At 43.8% G+C, this 21,334-nt stretch overlaps 1 protein-coding gene across 8 annotated transcripts in view; it reads left to right on the forward strand.

The window, feature by feature from the left end:
• The window catches only part of LOC137163066 (RCC1 and BTB domain-containing protein 2), an 83,294-nt gene that overhangs the window by 48,538 nt on the left and 13,422 nt on the right, over window positions 1-21,334 (forward strand). For 6 of the 8 annotated variants that reach the window (XR_010922621.1, XM_067563108.1, XM_067563110.1 and 3 more), the window contains one exon: window positions 11,753-11,879. The exons of 1 other annotated variant lie outside the window; for it this stretch is intronic. Coding sequence is in view for 5 of the 7 variants with exons in the window: in XM_067563108.1 (XP_067419209.1) it covers window positions 11,753-11,879 (127 nt within the window). In the remaining 2 variants the exon portion in view is untranslated. Of the gene's footprint in view, window positions 1-11,752; window positions 11,880-14,444; window positions 14,674-21,334 lie in introns of all 8 variants that reach the window. One more of the 8 variants, XR_010922620.1, reaches the window with a different exon arrangement.

Here is a 21,334-nt window from a genome sequence, read left to right on the forward strand (position 1 = left end):
CAAGTACCCATGAGGCTTCAGGTTCCTCGGGTACGGAATGGGCCATAAAATGTCAGGACTTTCAATGCCTGATCACGGAGTCAAGAAGTAAAACTTTGTAAACCTTCTCCGATATGGCACTGTGAAGAACCACAGTATAGACATCACAGGCTAAACAGCCAAGCGACAGACAGTCGGTACCAACAAAGAGCACGGTGTTGACTGAGGCACCATATAATGCAACGGTACATCTGGATAACATGGCACCAATGATAGCACCTAATAGAAACATGGTGCCAACACTGTACACGGTGCACCAGCAATGTTAGTACCGATATGGACACGGCACTGCCAATGGCACCGACTTCAACCACGGTACCGAACCAGGATACCGCACCATCAGTGACTCCAACACTAAAGAGAAAGGAGAAAACAAAACATATCCAGCAAACATCATCACCTCAATCACCTTACCTAGATGCAGACACATTCCCAGTGCATTTGGTACATGAGGAGTCACTCTCACCAGTAGCCTTTTCAACTTACAACGACAATGGCAGCGAGGAAGGAGCGTTCTTTCACAACACTCCTCACCCACTAGACCAACCTCTCAGGCTCCTAGATATACACCATGATCCAGACATCATATGTACCCATGGTATGGGTCATTGTGGTACGGACCACCCTTGCCTTACCATATGAGATGGCCGGACTGGAATTCGTGGTCAAATTACAATAGGGCTCTTAGCAGACCACTCAGCCCTAGTATACACAGATCAAGGTCATATGCAACATCAGCACTATCAATTGCGGAACCTATGCCAGAGACTGGAGAGGAAGGTGAAGAAAGTGTGGAACAGGTCATGACACCTTCTGTGAAGATTCCTCCTCATAATGCCCCCTCCACCTACCAAGCAGACAACTTCAAACAGTTTCATGAGTTATTTAGAAGAGTGATGACAGATCCAGGAAGTCTTTAAATCACAGCATAAACTGCTCTGAATCCTAAATACATCCACCTCATCAAAAATAGCACTACCAGTTAACGATGCACTTCTAGAACCTGCTAACAACATTTGTCAGACACCAGCCATCATACCACCTATCTGAAAAAGAGCAGATAAAATATACTATGTTATGGCTAACAGGATAGAATTTTTATTTTCACACCCTTCCCCCAACTCTATGGTCATTGAGGCAGCAAACCAGAGAGCCAAATAACCACGGCCAAGTCAATGCCTCATGACAAAGATTGGAAGAGGGTAGATCTGATAGGAAGGAAAGTATATTTTTCATCAACTCCAGTTAAAAGTAGTCAATGACACAGCTCTACTGTCAAGTTATGATTACAATAACTACACAAAAATGATGGAATTTATTAAGTGATATACCTGATAATAAAAAAGAACAATTTAGAGCAATCATAAGTGATGGACAATTCATAGTGAAAACAGCGGACACAGTGTTGCGGACACAGCTGCCAGAACAATGGCCACGGCAATTGTCATGTGGCTCAACTCTGCAGGTCTTCCCAGAAAATTACAGTAAAAAATAGAAGATCTACCATTTGACAAATCCAAACTTTTTGCAGAAAAAATAGATGAGGTTCTCCACTCCATGAAGAATTTGTGAGCAACATTATGCACATTAGGCATCTACACACCAGCCACAAAAAGGAAACATTTCAGGTACCATCCATATCAACCATACCAATGCAGGTATCCATCAATACCCAGACAGACAATATGACCCACAAAGAAACAGACAAAGACAGCAAAGATGTCAACAACTTCACCAAATGCCATTGACCTCCCAGTCAACATCTAACAAACAAGAGTTGTGAAGTCTTGGTCGAGGGTCTGAATGACCTCCTCCATTGTCCTGATCAACAACATCCACCAATTTCAAGTTCCACCTACGATCCTTCCAACACAAATGGACAAAGATAACATTGAACAAGTGGGTACTAGAAATCATCCGTCTCGGATATACTATCCCCTTTACATCCATTCCTCCTATCTAACCCCTGCCCCATTCCTTTTCAGAGACCCATCTCACATGCAAATTTTACAAGAAGAGGTGAATCACGTCCTCTGTTTAGGAGCAGTAGAGCACTTTCTACAGCAACACATGGGAAGGGGTTACTACTCCCATTATTTCTTGATTCAAAAGAAGAACGGAAGATGGAGACCCATATTAGATTTCTGAAGACTGAACAAGGTATAAGGCATAAGGCGGCAAAAATTCAAGGTGGTCACGTTGTCCAGCATAATACCGGCACTAGAAAAGGGGGACTGGTTTTCAGCCCTCAACCTTCAGGATGCTTACTTCCATGTCACGATCCACCTGGCACACAGAGGCTTCCTCAGATTCACACTGGCACACAGCCATTACCAATACAAGGTATTACCATTCAGCCTTTCCACTGCACTGAGAGTTTTCTCAAAGATGCTAGCCATAGTAACAGCACATCTTCACAGAGAAAGGATCACAATATTCCCTTACCTAGACGATAGCCTATTAAGGGCACACAGACAAGACATGGCTGTCCAAGACACACAACAAACAATATCACTTTTCTGAAGCTTACAGCTCAGGATAAACCTAGAGAAAGTCCATTTGGAATCCAACACAACAGTTGGTATTCATAGGAGCAAACCTGGACTCCATAACAGCGAGGGCATCGTTACCACCAACCAGGTTCCAAGCCATAGTAGATTTCATTCATTTAATAAGAGTCAGCCCAATGTTGTCTGCTCACACAGCCCTTTAATTACTGGGATACATGGCGGTCACAACCTTTGTAGTACAACACACATGATTTCACATGTGATGTCTACAGGGATGGCTATCAACTGTCTACAAACCATACAAACATGGGCTGAACAAAACACTAATCATGCTAAACAAAGTCAAAGACTCACTAATATGGTGGACACAAATCACCAATATGGTGACAGGGATCCCATTCGTGCAACATCAAGCATCATTACTACTACATTACTACTACTAGTAGGATGGGGAGCACATATGCGAGACCAGACAATCCAGGACAGATGGTCCAAAACAAAAAAAGATCTACACACATAAATGTCTTAAAACTTCGTGCTGTACGGAATGCATGTCACCATTTTCTTCCAATCATAAAGAACAAAATGATAAAGATAATGATGGACAATATCATATGTATGTTCTACATAAACCGTCAAGGAGAAGCAAAATCTCACTCCCTATGCACTGAAGCAATGAAGCTATGGAATTGATGCATCAAACACAATATCAACATACTTAACAGGATACCAAAACACAACGGCGGATGCCCTCAGCAGGCAATTTGGACAAAATCACGAGTGGGAGTTGAACAGTATGGTTCTGGAAAACATTTTCTGACAATGGGGTCAACCTGCAATCGACCTCTTCATGAAAACAAAAAATCAAAACAAAAAATGTCCCCTGTTCTGCTCGAGAGTGGGAATAGGAAAGGGCTCAGTGGGAGATGCATTATCAATTGGAGCAAACATCTCCTATACGCATTCCCTCCCATTCCTCTGATACCCAGAGTGATAAGATACGCAGGGACAGAGCAACTGTTATAATGATAGCACTCCTGTGTACTTCAGATGTCAATAGCCATGCCGATCATCCTCCCACTTTGCAAAGATCTCCTCTCTCAGGACAGCAGGCGGATGGATTCTCCATCTGACTATTCAGAAGTTTTACCTGTTAGCGTGGCTCCTAAATGGTTCAACAGAGAAGGACTAGGGTGCTCAGAACAAGTTAAGCACATGTTATATAGTAGAAAATGAACCACAAGGAAAACCTACCTTCAAAAATGGTGTAGATTTACATCCTGGTGCAAAGAGAGAGACATCCTCGGTACAGCAGCATCCATTCCAACCATACTGGATTACATCCTAGAATTAAAGGAATTGGGTCTATCAATTAGCTCAATAAAGGTCCACTTGGCAGCCATTTTGGTATTTCACAATAGAAACAATGAGAAAACTGTCTTCACCCATCCAACAGTGAAACAATTTATGTTGGGTTTGCAAAAGGTTTACCCCAATATACGCTCTCCCACAACACCATGGGATTTGAACCTCGTATTAAGGACCATTACCAAGCCTCCTTTCAAACCTTTAGCAACATGCTCCCTTTTACATATGTCCATGAACGTGGCCTTCCTAATAGCCATTACATCAGTTTGATGTGTTGGAGAGATTGGAGCACTAATGGCCCATCCATCCTACAAGGTCTGCTATAAGAATAAGATCACTCTCAGACCTCACCCTAAGTTTCTTCCAAAGATTGTATCATACTTCCACATCAATCAACCGATACACTTACCTACCTTTTACCCTAAGCCTCATCGTAATGCGCAGGACGCCATATTACACACTCTAGATGTAAGGCAAACAACAGCCTTCTACCTAGATAGAACAAAACCCTTCAGGAAATCAGAAAAGCTTTTTCTCTCAGTAGTGGAATGCTTGAAAGGCAAAGCAATATCTAATCAGAGATTATCAAAATGGATATCAGGTTGTATACATTCATGCTACCAACTGAATAACTTAAAAGCTTCTGTAGGGACTAAGACATATTCAACTAGGGCAATGTCCACTTCCTCAACAATGTCCATATCACTAAGATATGTAAAGCAGCTACTTGGGTCTCGGTACACATGTTCACAAAGCACTATGTCATTGATCTTGCATCCAGGGAGGATGGCTCCATAGGGCTTTCAGTACTATCAACTGTCCAAGCAAAAGACTCCAAAGTCCCTTCCACCAATCAAGGGGCACTGCTCTAGAGTCACCTAAAGTGGAGCACTCCCAGGGACACTACTTGAGGAAGAAGAGAAGGTTACTCACCTGGCGCAGTAACTGAGGTTCTTTGAGATGTGTGTCCCTGGGAATGCTCCACTACCTCCCTCTTCCTCCCCTCTACTTCAGAGTTCATGCCAAGGTAGAGAAAGAACAGAGGGGGTCGGGTCGTGCTCCCGCCAGGTGGGCACCACGAGACGGGAGCTGCACATGCGCGACCTTGACAAGTACTGCTGTAGAAATCTCCGATCGGGAATGCGAGGACGTGCTGACACTTAAAGTGGACCGCCCTCAAGGACACATAGCGTGAAGAACCTCAGTTACTGCACCCGGTGAGTAACCTTCTCTTACCAGGGCAGCTCCAAGGAAGGATTGAATTACTGTCTCAGCAGATGCAGAATGACTGTTGAATGTGCTTTTGGTAGATTAAAGGGACGCTGGTGGTGTTTACTTACTAGATTGGATCTTAGTAAGAAAAATATCCCAGTGATTATAGCTAGCCGTTGTGTCCTGAATAATATTTGTGAAGCTAAGGGGGAAGAGTTGCCTCCAGGGTGGAAGGCAGAGGTAAAGTGGTTGTCTGGTGACTTTGAACAGCCAGACACAAGGGCCCTTATAAGAGCTCAGTGTGGAGCTATTCAGTTGAGGGAGACTTTGAAAGAGCACTTTAACAGTCAGCCACTGTAGTGTTCTGTGCTGGACTGTTGTCTGGGTATGAAGCTTTGGATGCTGTTAAGAATTGTGTGATGCTTGCAGTACATTTATAATTGTGCTGGGTTGTAGAGTTGCATAGAGATGGGTTGTATTAATGAGTTTTGCAAGTACTGGGTTCTTTGAGTACCGCTGTGCATTTTGCAATGTGTGTTGTGAATTAATAAAGATAATTTTATTTCCAAAAAAAAAGAAGGATATGGAGTGGCAAAAACAGTGCAGATAAACCATGTCCAAAAAACAACAGGCAATGCAATATAAACTTAACATAAATTAATGAAACAGAACTTTAAAAATAGAAAAGCATCAAACATTTTTCTGTCCATTTCAGTATACAAATGTCGTCTATTGTGGCTGAAACAATAAAATGTCAGTCTGTATTCTATGGTGAGGTGCCTAAGTGCTTTGAGGCACTAAGGCGGTTCGTATATGTTCCCTTTTAAGACAGAGTGTGAGGCCTGGAAAACACTAAATTAGAAAAAGTTGGCAAACTTCCTGAAAAAATTTGGAAAACTACTCAAATTCTTTACCACTTAATAGTCTTTATTTAACAACTTACTAATACAACTACTTGAATCAAACTTTTCTCTTACTGATTTACTTTATATATAACTACAAACAACAAAAATTGATTACAATGATCAGATTCTAGATACAAAACTTACTAATACAACACTAAAAACTTAAGCAATTTGTTTTACCACAAATTTTGTTCCCTTATTCTGTTACAAACTCTCAAGACACATATCAAACTAAAAAACACAACTAACAATTATAAAACAAAAAAGAGTTATTCCAACAATTATAGTCACAATCACTCCTGGAATACAAGTAGAATTATTGCTAGTTTTACATTCACATTCACTACTCACCACATACAGAGATGAACTCAGCTGCAGCAAAGATAACAGATGTTTTATGACCTGGTCTTTTTATTTAGAGCTCTATTTTTTCATCCAGGTGGGACCTCTATCGTATCCGCACCTAGGGTATTTTCCTCCAGGTGGAACGTCTATCGTATTCGCACCCAGGGTATTTTCATCCGCAGGACAAGTCCCAACGGGTTATCAGCTCAGTTACCTAACTATTCTAAGATAATGTAGGCGACGAGCTGGAGAGAGGCCAGAGGGGTGATCAGACCCTCTTGCAGGCACGATTCTGGTGTACCCCTTGGGGAGGCTCGGTGGTCCTCACGACAAGGCTCTCTAATTCTTTCTTTGTCCGACACCCCTTTTCTTTCCACTCCAGCCTATACGTCCGCCAGACCAATCATGGGTATTCCTACGTCACTTTGTCGGCCCCTCCTTGGGGAGGTCCTCAGGCCAGAAGTCTATCCTTGACCAGGTATAACTCACCAAATAAAAGTTGCAGCGACTGCAAACTTCCAAATTTGGGCCTAGGAACTGCTGTGCTCGCAAGTTACCCCTATTTCAAGTTCAACTGGTTACTTTTGGTCAGGGTTTTTGCTGCCTCTGAGCTCCTCTCCCATGGAGTTTACAACTTGTACCTCTTTGTCCATTCTCGAGGTCAACAACTTCTCCTTATCTCCTACCAAAAAAAAAAAATAACCAGGAACAATTATAAGAACAGATGGTTACAAAACCTTGAAATATAATGAACAATCTTCAATGAACTTTCCCATTCATCACATATAAATCAAATACTTCTTCCTTTCTCAGCATGGACTCGGGGCACACACACACCATGCGGTGATTTTAACCCATTACGACACATGGGTCTGAGTTTAGGGCAGTGGTATTGAATATTGGCACTATTTTCCCCAGGTGGTTGGGATTTTAGCTGGTATCTCATCTCTGAAGGTAACAAGGCACAGACAGCTCAGTTGTTACTGGTGTCCCGAAGCTGCCTGGGCCCATATGCTACTAACTTGGTGCCAGTCAAACTCATCACAGAATGGTGTGAGAAAGTGTCCTACCATGAAGGAAGAAATAAGGCAGCCATCCCTAGAAATCTTCAGGAAAGGATTGCAGAATATCTCCATGAAAGTTTCATTGAGATGTCTCAGGAGGATACAGGAACAAACTGCTCTTAATGGCCCTCAACCCTCACCTAAACCTACAGGGGAATGAACAGACATCAGCTGTACCTGTGTTTGTTGCACTGCTACCTTTTCTTGTACGAGTAAAACAGTGAAAAGTCTATATCTGTGTCATGTTAATTTGGGGATGGGCTGGGTGTCATCTTTAAATTTAAATGTTGTAAGGGAAAATTCATGCATGCACTTACCCGGGGTCCCTTCCCCTTCATTGGGCTCATCCATGCTTGGCTGGCAGGGGTGGCTAGGCTGTGGTAGAATCAAACAGGCCCTGGGCTTGTGGCATGGCTGGACCCTACCTCTGCATCTCCCACTCTTCATCTTCTTCCTTCTCCTTGCTGTTCACAGCAGGGGTCTTTGTCTTGGACTCGTCCTAGTTATCCACTGTGATTCCTGGGTTGCTGATGGGGTCTGTGCCAAATATGGCATGCAGCTCATTGTAAAAGTGGTAGGTCTGGGATGCAGCACTAGATGAATTGTTGGTGTCCATGGTTTTGTGATATGCCTGTTGCAGTTCCTTCACTTTCACATGGTACTACTGCTGACCCTGTCATATCCCTTTGCCTGTGTCCCCTGGTTAATCTTTTCATAGATGTCTATGTTTCTCTGACTGGTTCATAGCTGTACTTACACTGCCTCTTCTCCCCACAGACCCAGGAGATCTAGTACCTCTTGTCTACTACAGGCAGAAGTGTGTCTGGTGCATGGAGCTGGCATGATTGATTGAACAGTTGCACACAACAAGGGAGATCTGCTAGTTGTGCTCACAAAATGGGCACTCAGGAAAAGACAGATTGGTGGAGGGTGGCTTCTGGGCAGTGGACTTTACAATTGTGACCAGAATGCTCACTGTTACAAGGAATCAGGCATTGTGGGACAGCTGCTGGAGGATTGTTAGAGTTGATACAGGTCATGCATTGTCTACACTTGCATTGCGTCGGCCTCAGTAGATGGACATGGCTCACTGTTTGGGGAGGTGGTTTTAGTTCATTGCTGTAATGGAGCATCTATGTTGACAGGAGACAAATTTGAGTATAGACACATGCACAAATGGGTCAACGCAAAATGACTTATACTGACCTAACTTTGTAGCATAGACCAGGTCTCAGCTAGTGAAGAACATAGCAGCCCATTTACTTAGTGTTGTGAGTTGTACTGAACACATTACTTTTGAATTCCATATACTGTACTGATTTTCTGTTTGCTTCTGGGTACTATGTTGCTTTGGTCCTAGACTGTATAGCAGACTACATCTTTTTCTTGAGTACCTTTCTAATATTTGAGACAAAGCAGTTTTGTTAATAGGACTTTGTTTTAAGATTTGAGGGACTGGAGAATTCAGTGGGGAGTCCTCTATGGAATTTGCTTTACTAGACCCAGCATTTGTATTTTAGGGCATAGTTTCTCAACCTGTGGTATGCGTACACCCGGGGGTACGCGAGACACAGGCAGGGGTATCCGGGGAATAACAGAGTGAAGGGGAGGCGGGCGGCAGCCACTAGCTTCTGAGGGAGGCGGGCAGCAGCCTCCCGCTTCCAGCCGGGTCCCAGCTCCCAGGTGGGAGCCCGGTGGCAGCCTCCTGCATCTTGTGAGCTGGGCTCACAGCTGGGTGGCAGCCACCTGCGCCCAGGCTCTGAGCTGAGGGACAACCTCCTGTGCCCTGGCTTGAAGAAGGGGAAAAGCAGCCGCTTGCCCACATCCCTGCGTCCCAGCCGGTGTGGAAGCCTCCTTTGCCCCAGCTCGGATTGGGTGGCAGTTGCTCACCTCCTGAGCTGGCAGCCAGGCGGCAGCCGCCTGCAACTTGCCCAGGTGGCAGCCCCCATCCCTGGCTCAAAACCCAGTGCCCAGAAAACTTGTCAATTTCTTGAAATTGACAACTATGACAGCCCCAGATTTCATCAGTTACCCTCTTTTCCTGTCTCTCTCTCACCCCTTCCTCCTCTCAAATCTATGGCAAAAAATTTGGCATGGCGCTTTTTTTCCCCAACATTGGCATGCCACTCAAAGCCTCCTAGCTTTGACCAACATCACCTCTAGCCCAGGTACATACTTGAGTTGTGCACCCCTGATGTAAAGGTGGTAACCCTACCCACATTAGATCAGACATCTGTCATATCACGGCCTTATATACTCAGCCCTTCTTCCAACATATGGTTCACATTAGTCTGTAAATATAAAATCCAGTGGAAAATTGAGTGTTGGGGTATTTATTAAAATTTTCAGAAGTTAGGGAGTACTTGCTACTTAAAAGATTGAGAAACACTGTTTTAGGGCATAGCGTGTAAGACCTCATCTGTTAGCTCAGAATTTTGCCTGAGAAGGTCTGTTGTAAATGGATATTATATTTATAGGATTGGATTGAGAAAGTTGGCTGTAGTCCATATGGTAGCCTTTTCAGAAACTGAATGCATTCTCTGGATTGGTTTAGATACTGTTAGTATTTGCCTTATATTAATTTAAATTTTATTTTAATTATGTTAATATACTAAAAATCTTAGGCAGTGGGTACAGCTCAGGTGCATGTCCGGCTCCCCCTGCTTCAAGAGGTGCCTCTCCTGCAAGGTCCTGTGAGGGACAGACACTCGTGTCTGGTGCGTGGGAGAGTCTCATATCCCTCTGCCAGCAGCTAAAGTTGTGGTCTCGCAGGAACTGGGAGCTGAAGTTAAAACTCCTCCTTATGCAGAAAGCACTTCAGCTTTCTGAACTGGGGACCCCAGTGCTGACCCTGGATCATCCCTGGAGCGTTTAACTTCAAAGGGGATAGAATAATGGGAAAAACCCGGCAGACTCCCCTTGTAAAGGCGTGAAAAAAATAAGACTCCAAGCCCCCCACCAAATTGTTGGTCTACCAGAGGGGTTCCCCAGTACTGACAGCTCCAAAGCATGGAACCCAGAAGGGGGCCTCTGCTATGAACTCTGCTTCACTGCACCACTTAGAGAAGCCAGGGGCTCTGACTCTGAGGACCCCCTAAGGAGAAAGACAATTACTGTGCCATCTCTAAAAGAGCGGCAGTGAGAAAACTCTCGGTACCGTGTACGACAAAGCTCCTATCTAGGGAGTGCTTTGCACCTTCTCAATCATCGGTACTGATGACATACCATGGGCATTCCTCTGTGATACTGAGTGAGCTCAGGGTACCACATTAGTTCCAGCACCCTGGAGACCTGACATTTGGGAAAGAACTGCAATTCCCATTACTTCTTTCCTTGTAGGCTGCAAGATATCAGACTTCAAATTTGTGACATTTATGTAGAGAAAAGCTGTTAGTGTCCCTGGACAGAGAATTGGGCTAATAATGTGTAATTTGTTGGGAGATATTTTCTGACCGTTTTTTTCCCAAAGAAAATGGCTATTTGAAGCTGCTTAAGGGGTTGAAACATTTGAACTAGTCCATGGGAGACGGATTTGTGGGGAGACAGCAGATGAGAGTGTCAAGGCTATATGATAAACTTGTCACAGAGGTATCACAGAGGACTGTAATGTGTATATATGCACATACATATATAGACATGCACAACTTAATACATTCAGTGCTTTAAACACCATCACTCAAGCAAGTTAATTTTTCCTAATAGATTTATAGAATTGTTAGTGTTTATCTATAACACTATTAGATTGAAGCCACTTCACATGCATTGATGGATGTGTTCACTTGTTTTACTACTCCTGATATGAAATGGCATCTCCTCATGGTGGAAGTATTTAAAACAGATTTTTATTTTTTAGCAGACCCCAATATGGTTTTATGTATCTGGTACATATGCCAGAATAAATAATTTGAAAGATAAACACTTTCTGATACAATAATATTTTAAACAAGTAAAACTAACTGGTAATACGCATTAAACTTGTGAGAACCTTGAGATTTTTCTGGATAGTAGGAAATATTCCTGTGGTAAGGTGAAACTTATCTAAGATTATATTAGGTGAGCCTCTTTTTTGGTTGAGATACATATTTGTTTGGAGTGGATAATCATGTAGGGATTGTAGTAACATGGCCTTTACTCCCTGTCCTAGAAGGCCATACTTTACACATTATTGTTTTGTTACTGGTCTTGAGTGGAAGGTTGTGTTTACGAAGAGCATTGCTTTCATTGTACGCTGACTAAAAACCAGGGATAATGACATATAGGACATTTTTATTTATTCATCAGTAACTGTTAAGTACCTTTGTTGTCTTAGAACCTGATGACCACCTAACAGTAGCCCAGTCACTGAAGAAGGAATTTGACAACCCTGACACTGCAGACTTGAAGTTTCTAGTAGATGAAAAATATATTCATGTTCATAAAATCCTTCTCAAAATTAGGTAAGGAACAACATCAACACTTTACTCATGCTGAATAGTTACTCTTTAATGCTCTTGACATCTGGTTCCTTTCCTATTTGATTATGAGCAGGCCGCATGCTAAAAACCACCTGCTTTTCTAAGTGTTAGTTTAATTTCGTCCTCCCCTCCCTTTGGGTCCCAAAATTTCATAGAACGCTCCCTAATCCTACTGCCTACAGTCTTTACTTGCTGTCCTCCAGCCCAGCTTCCACCCTCTTCACTCTGTCTAAACTATCCTGACAAGACTTGTAAGTGATCTTTTCCTTGCTAGTTAAAAGGAGCACTTATCTGTCTTCTCTGTCTGCTACCTTCTCCATAGTTGATCACTTTCTCCTTTCCTTTCTTGGCTTCCACACTTGGGGTCCTCTGTTTCTCTCCTCTGTCATGCTGACTGCTGCTTTAGCACCTTCACTGGTAGCTTTGCATCTTCCCCTCTCACCCTTGTGTTCATGTTTTTCAGGGTTCGGTGCTCCGTCCCTTCTATCCTCCATTTCCACTTGGCAATGTTGTCACCTCACACTGTTTCCAAAGCTGCTTCCCTGGATTCTTCCCAAATGTACAAGTCTACTTCCAACCTATCCCCCTCTGTCCAATTTCATATCTTGTATGTCTTAGTAATTTCTTTGACTCAATGCATCTCAAACTCGGTGGACCTGAATTTCAGATTGACCTCCCTTTTTGTGTTCACAACTATTTGCAGGTTAATATCACTTTCCAGTCTAACTGATTGATATGGAGATATTAAGTTGTGTAAATTCCATTAAATGAGTCTGCGTGTTATTGTTAGAACAGAATTTCACATGTTTTTGGTAGAAGCAAAAAGTATAGCAGATTTTCAGAATATTTCCATAACTGGTCACACAGTAGGTCAGTGGCAAAACTGGAAATAGAACCCAGGTCTCCTGAGTCCCAGCCCAGTGTCCTATTCACTTGACCACACCGCTTCTCATCTCCACTTTCTTGCAAACTCCTTTTTGCTTCGTCCTCTTTAATTGTACAATAATTTACCCTTTCTTGACTAATGTACCTCCTCAGCCAAGACCTGCCTCTTGTCTTGATTACCATCATCTCTTCTCCATTTTCCTTCTTTTCATTTTGAATGCTTTTACTAATTTTTTGGATATTACTGTCTCAAATTCAAGTTCCTTGTCTCACCTTAATTAATCTTGCCTCAATTTACCTCTCTGCTCTCATTTCCTACTACTCTACTACTTTCCTACATTGTTATCTTGTTTCCATGTGTTTCCTTCCTCTCATGCACTCTGATACAGACCTTCATTCTGCCCTCTTTGCTTAGAAAGGCTTTTTCTTTTTCAAGATACGTTGTCCATATAGTTCTTTCTTACCACTTGTGACTGTGAGATGGAAAACCTTCAGTGTCCATGTCCCTTGAATATTTGACACACCTTGCTTTTTCATGAAAAGTTAGCTAAGAGTTTTGAGTTTTGTCATAGACAAAAGAGTTAGAATCTTTCTGAATTTTTTGTAGATTTTTTTCTTTAATAATTACCTTTTCTTTCTCACCTCCAGGATCAAGATAACTGCTTGTTAGTCACCTAGAGTGGAGTCTGTATGTATGGACAATCACTTGAATGAGAAAGAACAGTTACTCAACAGTAACTGTGTTTTTTTGAGATGTGCTGTTCACACAGATTCCATGCCCCACCCTCCATCACTGTTAATTGCCGTCCTATTCTTGGCATTCTTACTTGTGAAGGAACTGAGTGACAATTGAGGCTACCTCATCCCCTTATGTCGCCAGCTTCGGTAGTCATGAAGGCACATAGGGTGCCCAATGGATGCTGCTGTTCAAAAAAATTTGATATGATGCATTTAGGATACATTCACAACTAGAATGGAATCTGTGGCTACACAAAAAAACACAGTTACTGTAGTTCTTTTATCTGTCAATCACCTTTCTTAAATTCTTCTCTATATTCCATATATTCCAAATATTCATCCAGTCTTGTTCTCCTTGCTAGATAACCTGTCCACATCTTCCCTTACCTTAACTGTTCTCCCATTCCTGCTTTGCCTATCTTAGTTTGTAAGCCCTTTAGGGTGGGGAATGTGTCTTACTTGTAAAGCCTGATGGCACTATATAAATGATTTTCATCAATAATAAGGTACGAGGGGCAGTCAATTAAAAAAAATGCCAATGTCCAGGTGCCAAATTATTGGCATTTTGTCTAGAAATAAAACCTGTGAAAGTAACTGCTTTTGAACTGGCCTGATTGAGGTATTACACCAGGACCTGAATTTGATGCCCAAGCATGTTCTCAAGCTTCTGGGATAGTAGGCACTTCTTGAATAGTGAGGGCTAGAACAACTCATCTTACCTTCTGTTGTCTCAGTCTTGTTGGAGGCATAATAATGGGCTCTGGAGAGAGCTGTTCTCAGGTTTTTTCCTGTTAGAGTGAATAGACACTGTCTTTTCATAAGGAGTCTTTGCCGGAAGGATGTGAAAAGGGTTTGTAAGGCAGAGATCAACTAAGTTAAATATTTTCCTCTTTGTTCAAAAAATAAACATCCACTTCTTTACAGGTAAGCAATCCATAGGTCCGTACATCTGGCTATAAGACAATGGAACATCAGATTAATAGCTTCATTAAGCCATATTACCTCAAGGTATAACTATCATCACACCTGGTTAAGAGAATGACATGCATGTAACCCACCATTGCTGAATGCTTCCCTTCCTGAGCATTAGCATGAAAAGCTCCTTTTTATTGCTGCATTTTTATCAATCAGTAGGATTTTTTTGCCTTGTTCTGTAAGTATTCCTAATACTAAATTCTTCTTCGAGTAGTGTCCGTATGGGTGCTCCACTGTAGATGTGTCTGTGCACCCACACTGTTGATCGGAGAACTTTGGTAGCTGTCTGTCCTGCCTGTGCATGCGCTGCTCCTCTCCTGCCAGGAGGCTAGCCACTGTGTATGGGTGTTCCCACCTCAGTTCCTTCTCAACTGCCCCTGGCTAGAGACAGAGCTAAGAGCTGTCCGTTCACAGATCATTAACTCCCTTTAGTTTTGTAAATTTTAGCTTTCTTTGAAGCCTTTTCCTTTGTTACTTTGTTTTTTGTTGGCCATGCCAAAAAAGGAAAAGGAAAGAAGAAAGGGTTTGCCTCTCACCAACCCTGGCAGCGGCGCAGAGGGGCCTGGAAAAGTGTATGCCTGTCTCTCTAGGCTTCAAAAAATGCCTCAATTGCAAGGAATCTATCCCACTGACAACGGACACTCAAAAAGTGCTTATATGGTCAAGGAGAAAAGCACAGTCCACAAAGGTGTGGTTGATGCTAGCAACTAAAACTGAGGTCCAGGAAAGACAGAGTGCTAAAGTTTAAACTCCTGCTCATGGAGTCAACTCTTCAACCCCTGGATTCCCAACGAGAACTCTCACTGCAACCTTCCACTTCAAATGCAGGTGATCCCAAAGAGATGAGCCACTTACTTAAGACCACTAAGAAAAGATCGGTGAGTCCCCGCAACGAGCCCTTATCGAGCTGGAAACAATCTCTGACTCCATCAGTATCATCGATATCGATGGCACCTAAGCCACTTAATGCTGATACCCAGGGCATGCGTGGTACTGTGCCAACGGAGCAAGTTGTTCTACCCAAAGACCCGATGGGCACAGGCAAAGAAGTACTGGTACTGTGGGGGCGTGAAAGACATAGATGATCCGTCCCGGGGAAGGCTACGTTGACATGGGCACTGGTACCGAGGCTGGTGCATGTGGCACCGACGGACCGTACCAGCCAAGTCCGCATCTCTGACTCCCATTGGTGCAAGCCTCTTGGTACCAACATTCACAACCGGTATTGATGCTATCTGCACTGCCAGATTTCCGATGCACAACAGATCTCTTGGTGTCTGATGCACCGGATTTGCCCCTACTCAGTATCGGGGCCCCAGCCCCAAGTTCTCCTAGAGCATTGGATACTGTGACATCTCCCTGCTGCGTACCACCTTTCTCATCATCAGAGTTGGAAAGTGAGCAAGAGGACTTGGGTTCCCACTGCTCTTCTTACCCACCATCTGGGACCCAATTTCAGTATGGGCACCAGGCTTATCATCCACCAAACCCTCAGCTACCGTAGTTTGGCCAACCGTGGCACCAGCCACCAGCCCCCCATACCCTCAATGGCTCTACTGGGGTCTTTGGCAGGTTCAGAGACAGCAAGCCTCATAGGACCCCAGCATGGCATACCAACAGGCAAGGTGGCAACCTCTTTCAGCTGCAGCTTTGAAGGCTTTGGAACTCCCTGAACAGCTGGGGGAGGAAGTTGGGGCAGACTTTCCTCAAGCTCATTTCTTGTCATCCTTACCTGATGAGGCAGTGGTGCCCCCTTCGCCATCCATGACTGATGATTTTAAATCATTCCAGGACCTAGTTCAGAGAGTGGCAGAAGCCCTGCAAATACAGTTGCAGGAAGCAACTGAGCCTCATCCCAACAAGTCCATGGGGATAGATGCAATGCATCTGAGGGTGCTGAGGGAGTTGGCTGATGTGATTTCAGAGCCATTGGCCATTATCTTTGAAAGTTTGTGGCAGTTGGAGGAGGTCCCTGATGATTGAAAAAAGACAAATGCAATGCCCATCTTCAAGAAAGGGAAGAAAGAAGATCCAGGGAACTAGAGACTGGTCAACCTCACCTCAATCCCTGGAAAAATCATGGAACAGGTCCTCAAGGAATCCATTTAAAGGCACTTGGAAGAGAGGAAGGTGACCAGGAAAGTCAACATGGATTCACCAAAGGCAAGTCATGCCTGACCAACCTGATTGCCTTCTGTGAAGAGGTGACTGGCTCTGTGGATGTGGGGAAAGCGGTGGACGTGATATACATTGACTTTAGCAAAGCTTTTGATACAGTCTCCCACAGTATTCTAATCAGCAAGTTAAAGAAGTATGGGTTGGATGAATGGACTATAAAATGGATAGAGAGCTGGCTAGATCATCAGGCTCAATGGGTAGTGATCAATGGCTCCATGTCTAGCTGGCAGCCAGTAACAAGAAGAGTGCTCCAGGGGTCGGTCCTGGGGCTGGTTTTGTTCAACATCTTCATTAATGATCTGAAGGATGGGATAGATTGCACCTTCAGCAAGTTTGGAGATGACACTAAGCTAGGTGGGGAATGGTAGATATCCTGGAAGGTAGGGATAGGATACAGAGTGACCTAGACAAATTGGAGATTCAGCCAAAAGAAATCTGATGAGGTTCAACAAGGACAAGTGCAGAGTCCTGCACTTAGGACGGAAGAATCCCAGGCACAGCTACAGACTGGGGACTGACTGGCTAGGCAGCAGTTCTGCAGAAAAGGACCTGGAGGTTACAGTGGATAAGAAGCTGGATATGAGTCAGCAGTGTGCCCTGATTGCCAAGAAGGCTAATAGCATATTGGACTGCATTAGTAGGAGTATTGCCAGCAGATCTCAGGAAGTGATTATTCCCCTCTATTCAGCATTGGTGAGGCCATATTTGGAGTATTGTGTCCAGGTTTGGGCCCCCCACTACAAAAAGGATGTGGACAAATTGGAGAGAGTCCAGCAGAGGGCAACAAAAATTTGGACTTATGAGGAGAGACTGAGGGAACTAGGCTTGTTTACTCTGCAAAAGAGAAGAATATGGGGGGATTTGATAGCAGCCTTTAACTACCTGAAAAGGGGTTCCAGAGAGGATGGAGCTAGGCTGTTCTCAATGGTAGTATATGATAGAACAAGGAGCAATGGTCTCAAGTTGCAGTGGGGGAGGTCTAGATTGGATATTAGGAAAACGTTTTTCACTAGGAGGGAGGTGAAGTACTGGAATGGGTTACCTAGGGAAGTGGTGAAATCTCCATCTTTAGAGGTTTTTAAGCTGCGACTTGACAAAGCCCTGGCTGGGATGACTTAGCTGAGGTTAGTCCTGCTTTGAGCAGGGGGTTGGACTAGCTGACCTCCTGAGGTCCCTTCCAACTCTAATATTCTATGATTTTAATATTGTAGATGCAGTTAATTCTAGGTGCCGCTGGCTCCAGTTTAAATCCACCCTGTATGATCGAGATCAAAAACATCTGGACCTTTTTGGCAGAAAGGCACTCTCCAGTTCTATGTAGCAAATTATCAGGCCTTGCTGGCAAAATACGACTACCAGAATTGTACGAAACTCAGTTCCTTTATTGAACAGCTTCTGGTCTCCCATAAAGACGAATTCAAGGCCATAATCAACCAGGGCCAGTTGGTGGCTAAAACATCTCTTCAGTCCGCATTAGATACAGCCAACTCGGCAGCATGCTTGATTTCCATAGCCACTGTTATGAGACAGGATTTGTGGCTGCATTTGTCTGGCTTCCCTAAAGAGATCCAATCCAAGGTGGAGGACCTTCCTTTTGAGATGATGAAGTTATTCGCCAAGAAGACTGACACATCTCTTCACATGTTGAAGGATTCACAGGCGACTCTTTGATCCCTAGGGATATATACATGCTGGCCTGCAAGAGAAAATAGAGCCCACAGCCACTGTGTAAACACTGGTCATCACAGTACACATCTCAATACTCACCACAAAGAGCTTACGAGTCGCAGAAGAAGAAACCAAGATGCCCTAGGTGAAAGCAAGCAGGACCCCAACTGACTGCATCTCAGCCATCCACCTCGAAGCGTCAGCTTTGACGGGGTGGTCGAGGTGCTGATAGAACACTCTCCTTGCAGCCTCACGCAGGAAGATCTTGCCTGTCCTTTCAAAGACTGCCTTACCCTGTTGTGCAGCACCTGGAAACAAATAACCTCTGACAAGTGGGTACTGGAGATTATACAGAATGGATATGCAATCCATTTCTCTTCCCTCCCCACTCCCAAACACCCTTCCCTGTCCCTCTTCATGGACCCTTTTCACGAGAATCTACTTTGTCAAGAAGTAAACCATCTCCTCAGCTATAGGAGCTTTAGGACCTGTGCCTGTACATCTGAGAAGCAAAGGCTTTTACTCTGGCTACCTCTGATACCAAAGAAAAAGGGAGGTTGGAGACCCATACAGGACCTCAGATCGCTCAGATACGTCAAAGTGCAGAAAATCAAGATGGTCACCCTGTCAATGATTATTCCAGCATTAAAGAAAGGAGATTGGTTGTTGGCCCTCAGCCTTCAAGATGCATACGTCCACATTTCCATCATATCAAGTCACAGGTGTTACCTCAGATTCACGCTGGGCCAGGACCACTACCAGTACAGAGTACTCCCTTTCAGCCTTTCATTGGCTCCCAGGATATTCTCCAAGGTTCTTTTGGTAGTGGTGGCCCACTTATGCTCTCAAGGGATCGTGATTTATCCTTACCTGGACTATTGCCTTCTCAGGGCATAGTCCTTCATAGTCCCAATGAGTCAATCAGGCCACACGGGACCTGTTTCTGAATCTGGGCCTCCAGATCAACAAACAACAACTGAACTTAACACCAGTACAGAGGCTAGAATTCATAGGAGCCAACCTCGACTCTACTCTGGCAAAGGCACTCCTACCACATCACAGATTTCTCAGTCTCTCTTTGTTGATAGAGACAGTACCATCCAGCCCACAAATTTCGGCCAGACAATGCCTCCAGCTTCTGGAGCACATGACCACAGGCATATCAGTTATTGCTCATGCCAGATTACGCATGAGATGCCTCCAAGCATGGTTCAGTTAGGTTTACAGGCTGAACAGCGACAACATAAACTTCTGTCAATGCTCCCCAGTGTCAAGTGATCCTTGGATTGGTGGAAGGACATGGCAAACGTCCATACAGGAATCCCGTTTGCTCAATCTCCCCATCTCTATTCCTGACCATCAGTGCATCCCTCATAGGATGGGGTGCACATCTCAATGGTTGCACAACACAGGGCAAATGGTCCCTGACAGAGACATACCTCCACATCAACCTGTTTGATCTCAGAGCAGTCAGAAATGTGTGTGCTCACTTCCTCCCGCTGATCAAAGACATGCACACAAGGGTCATGACAGACATGGCCTGCATGTATTACATAATCAGACAGGGATATGCCAGGTTTATTCCTTGTGCGTAGAGGCACTAAAATTATGGAACTGATGCATCTCTCACAATGTCCTAATATATTAGCGGCCTTCATACCAGGAATACACGAAATGACTGACAGTCTCAGCTGCAAATTTGCACATGACCACAAATGGAAGATAGAATTGATGATACTATATGACATATTCCTACAATGGGGGACACCGGTAGTAAACCTGTTTGCTATTTACCAGAACAAGAAATGTCCACAGTACTGCTCCAGAGTGGGGATTAGACAACACTCCATGGGAGATATTCTCCTCCTTCCTTGGGACAAGGGCCTTCTTTACGCCTTTCCTCCATTCCCTCTATTACTGAAAACCCTGTTGAAAATAAGAAGAGAGAAAGCAAATATTATACTGATTGCTCCCACCTGGCCCAGAGAGATGTGGTACCCTTACCTGTCACAGCTGGCATTATGTCCACCAGTGACTCTCCTAATCACTCCTTATCTCCTGACGCAGAACGAGAGTCTCACACTCCATCCCAATTTGCAGATTTTGTGACTCAAAGCATGGCTCCTTCATGGTTCCAGCACCTAGAGATGTCTTGCTCTGAGGAGGTATAGGAAGTGCTGTTACACAGTAGAAGGGGAACTACTTGTCATATTACCTTCAGAAATGGAAGAGGTTCCAAATCTGATGCCAACCCAAGAGTGTCACCCCTACTGCAGCCACCCTGCCACTTGTCCTAGACTACCTTTTGACTTTTAAGAAATCAAGGCTTTATTAGTTCACTGAAGATTCATCTGGCAGCAGTTACAACCTTCCACCAGCAGGTAGAAGGGTACTCAATCGTCTCCCACCCAACTACAAAGAGGTTTCTTAAGGGCATAGCAAATCTTCCCATGACTAAGGCTCCCCACTTCCAAAGGGGATCTCAACCTAGTGTTAAAAGGACTGACTAGACACCATTTGAATCCATGGCTAACTCACATTTCCATGAAGATGGTATTCCTCATCTCCATCGCCTCTGCCAGAAGGATAGGAAAGACTGTGGCTTTGATGGCGCATCTCCCTTTTACTGTGTTCTTCCCAGACAAGGTTGCACTTAGACCACATCCAAAGTTCATTCCCAAGGTGACTTCTGCATTTCATATGAATCAGATTATTCAGCTTCCAGTCTGGATTTTTTAAATGCAAGTATTAAAGTTGGTTGTTGGAATGAAGAGATGGTCAAGGATATGTCTAAGACTGTTTTAGTTTTAATATTTTAAACATTGAGAATGAGGAGTTTGTTAAATTGAGAAGTCAGAGCTGGATGATGACAGAATAAATGTAATCTACAATACTGATAATATGGTATAGCTAGAGAGTACGGAATGGAAAAACAGATCTGCAAAAATAAGAATAGTCTTAATTAATCCTAAAATGTATTTGCAAAAGGAGAC

Source organism: Emydura macquarii, unplaced genomic scaffold (assembly GCF_026122565.2).
Source record: "Emydura macquarii macquarii isolate MOO-44397 ecotype Brisbane River unplaced genomic scaffold, CSIRO-AGI_Emac_v2 contig_2473, whole genome shotgun sequence".
In the NCBI taxonomy this organism is placed as follows: Eukaryota; Metazoa; Chordata; order Testudines; family Chelidae; genus Emydura; species Emydura macquarii.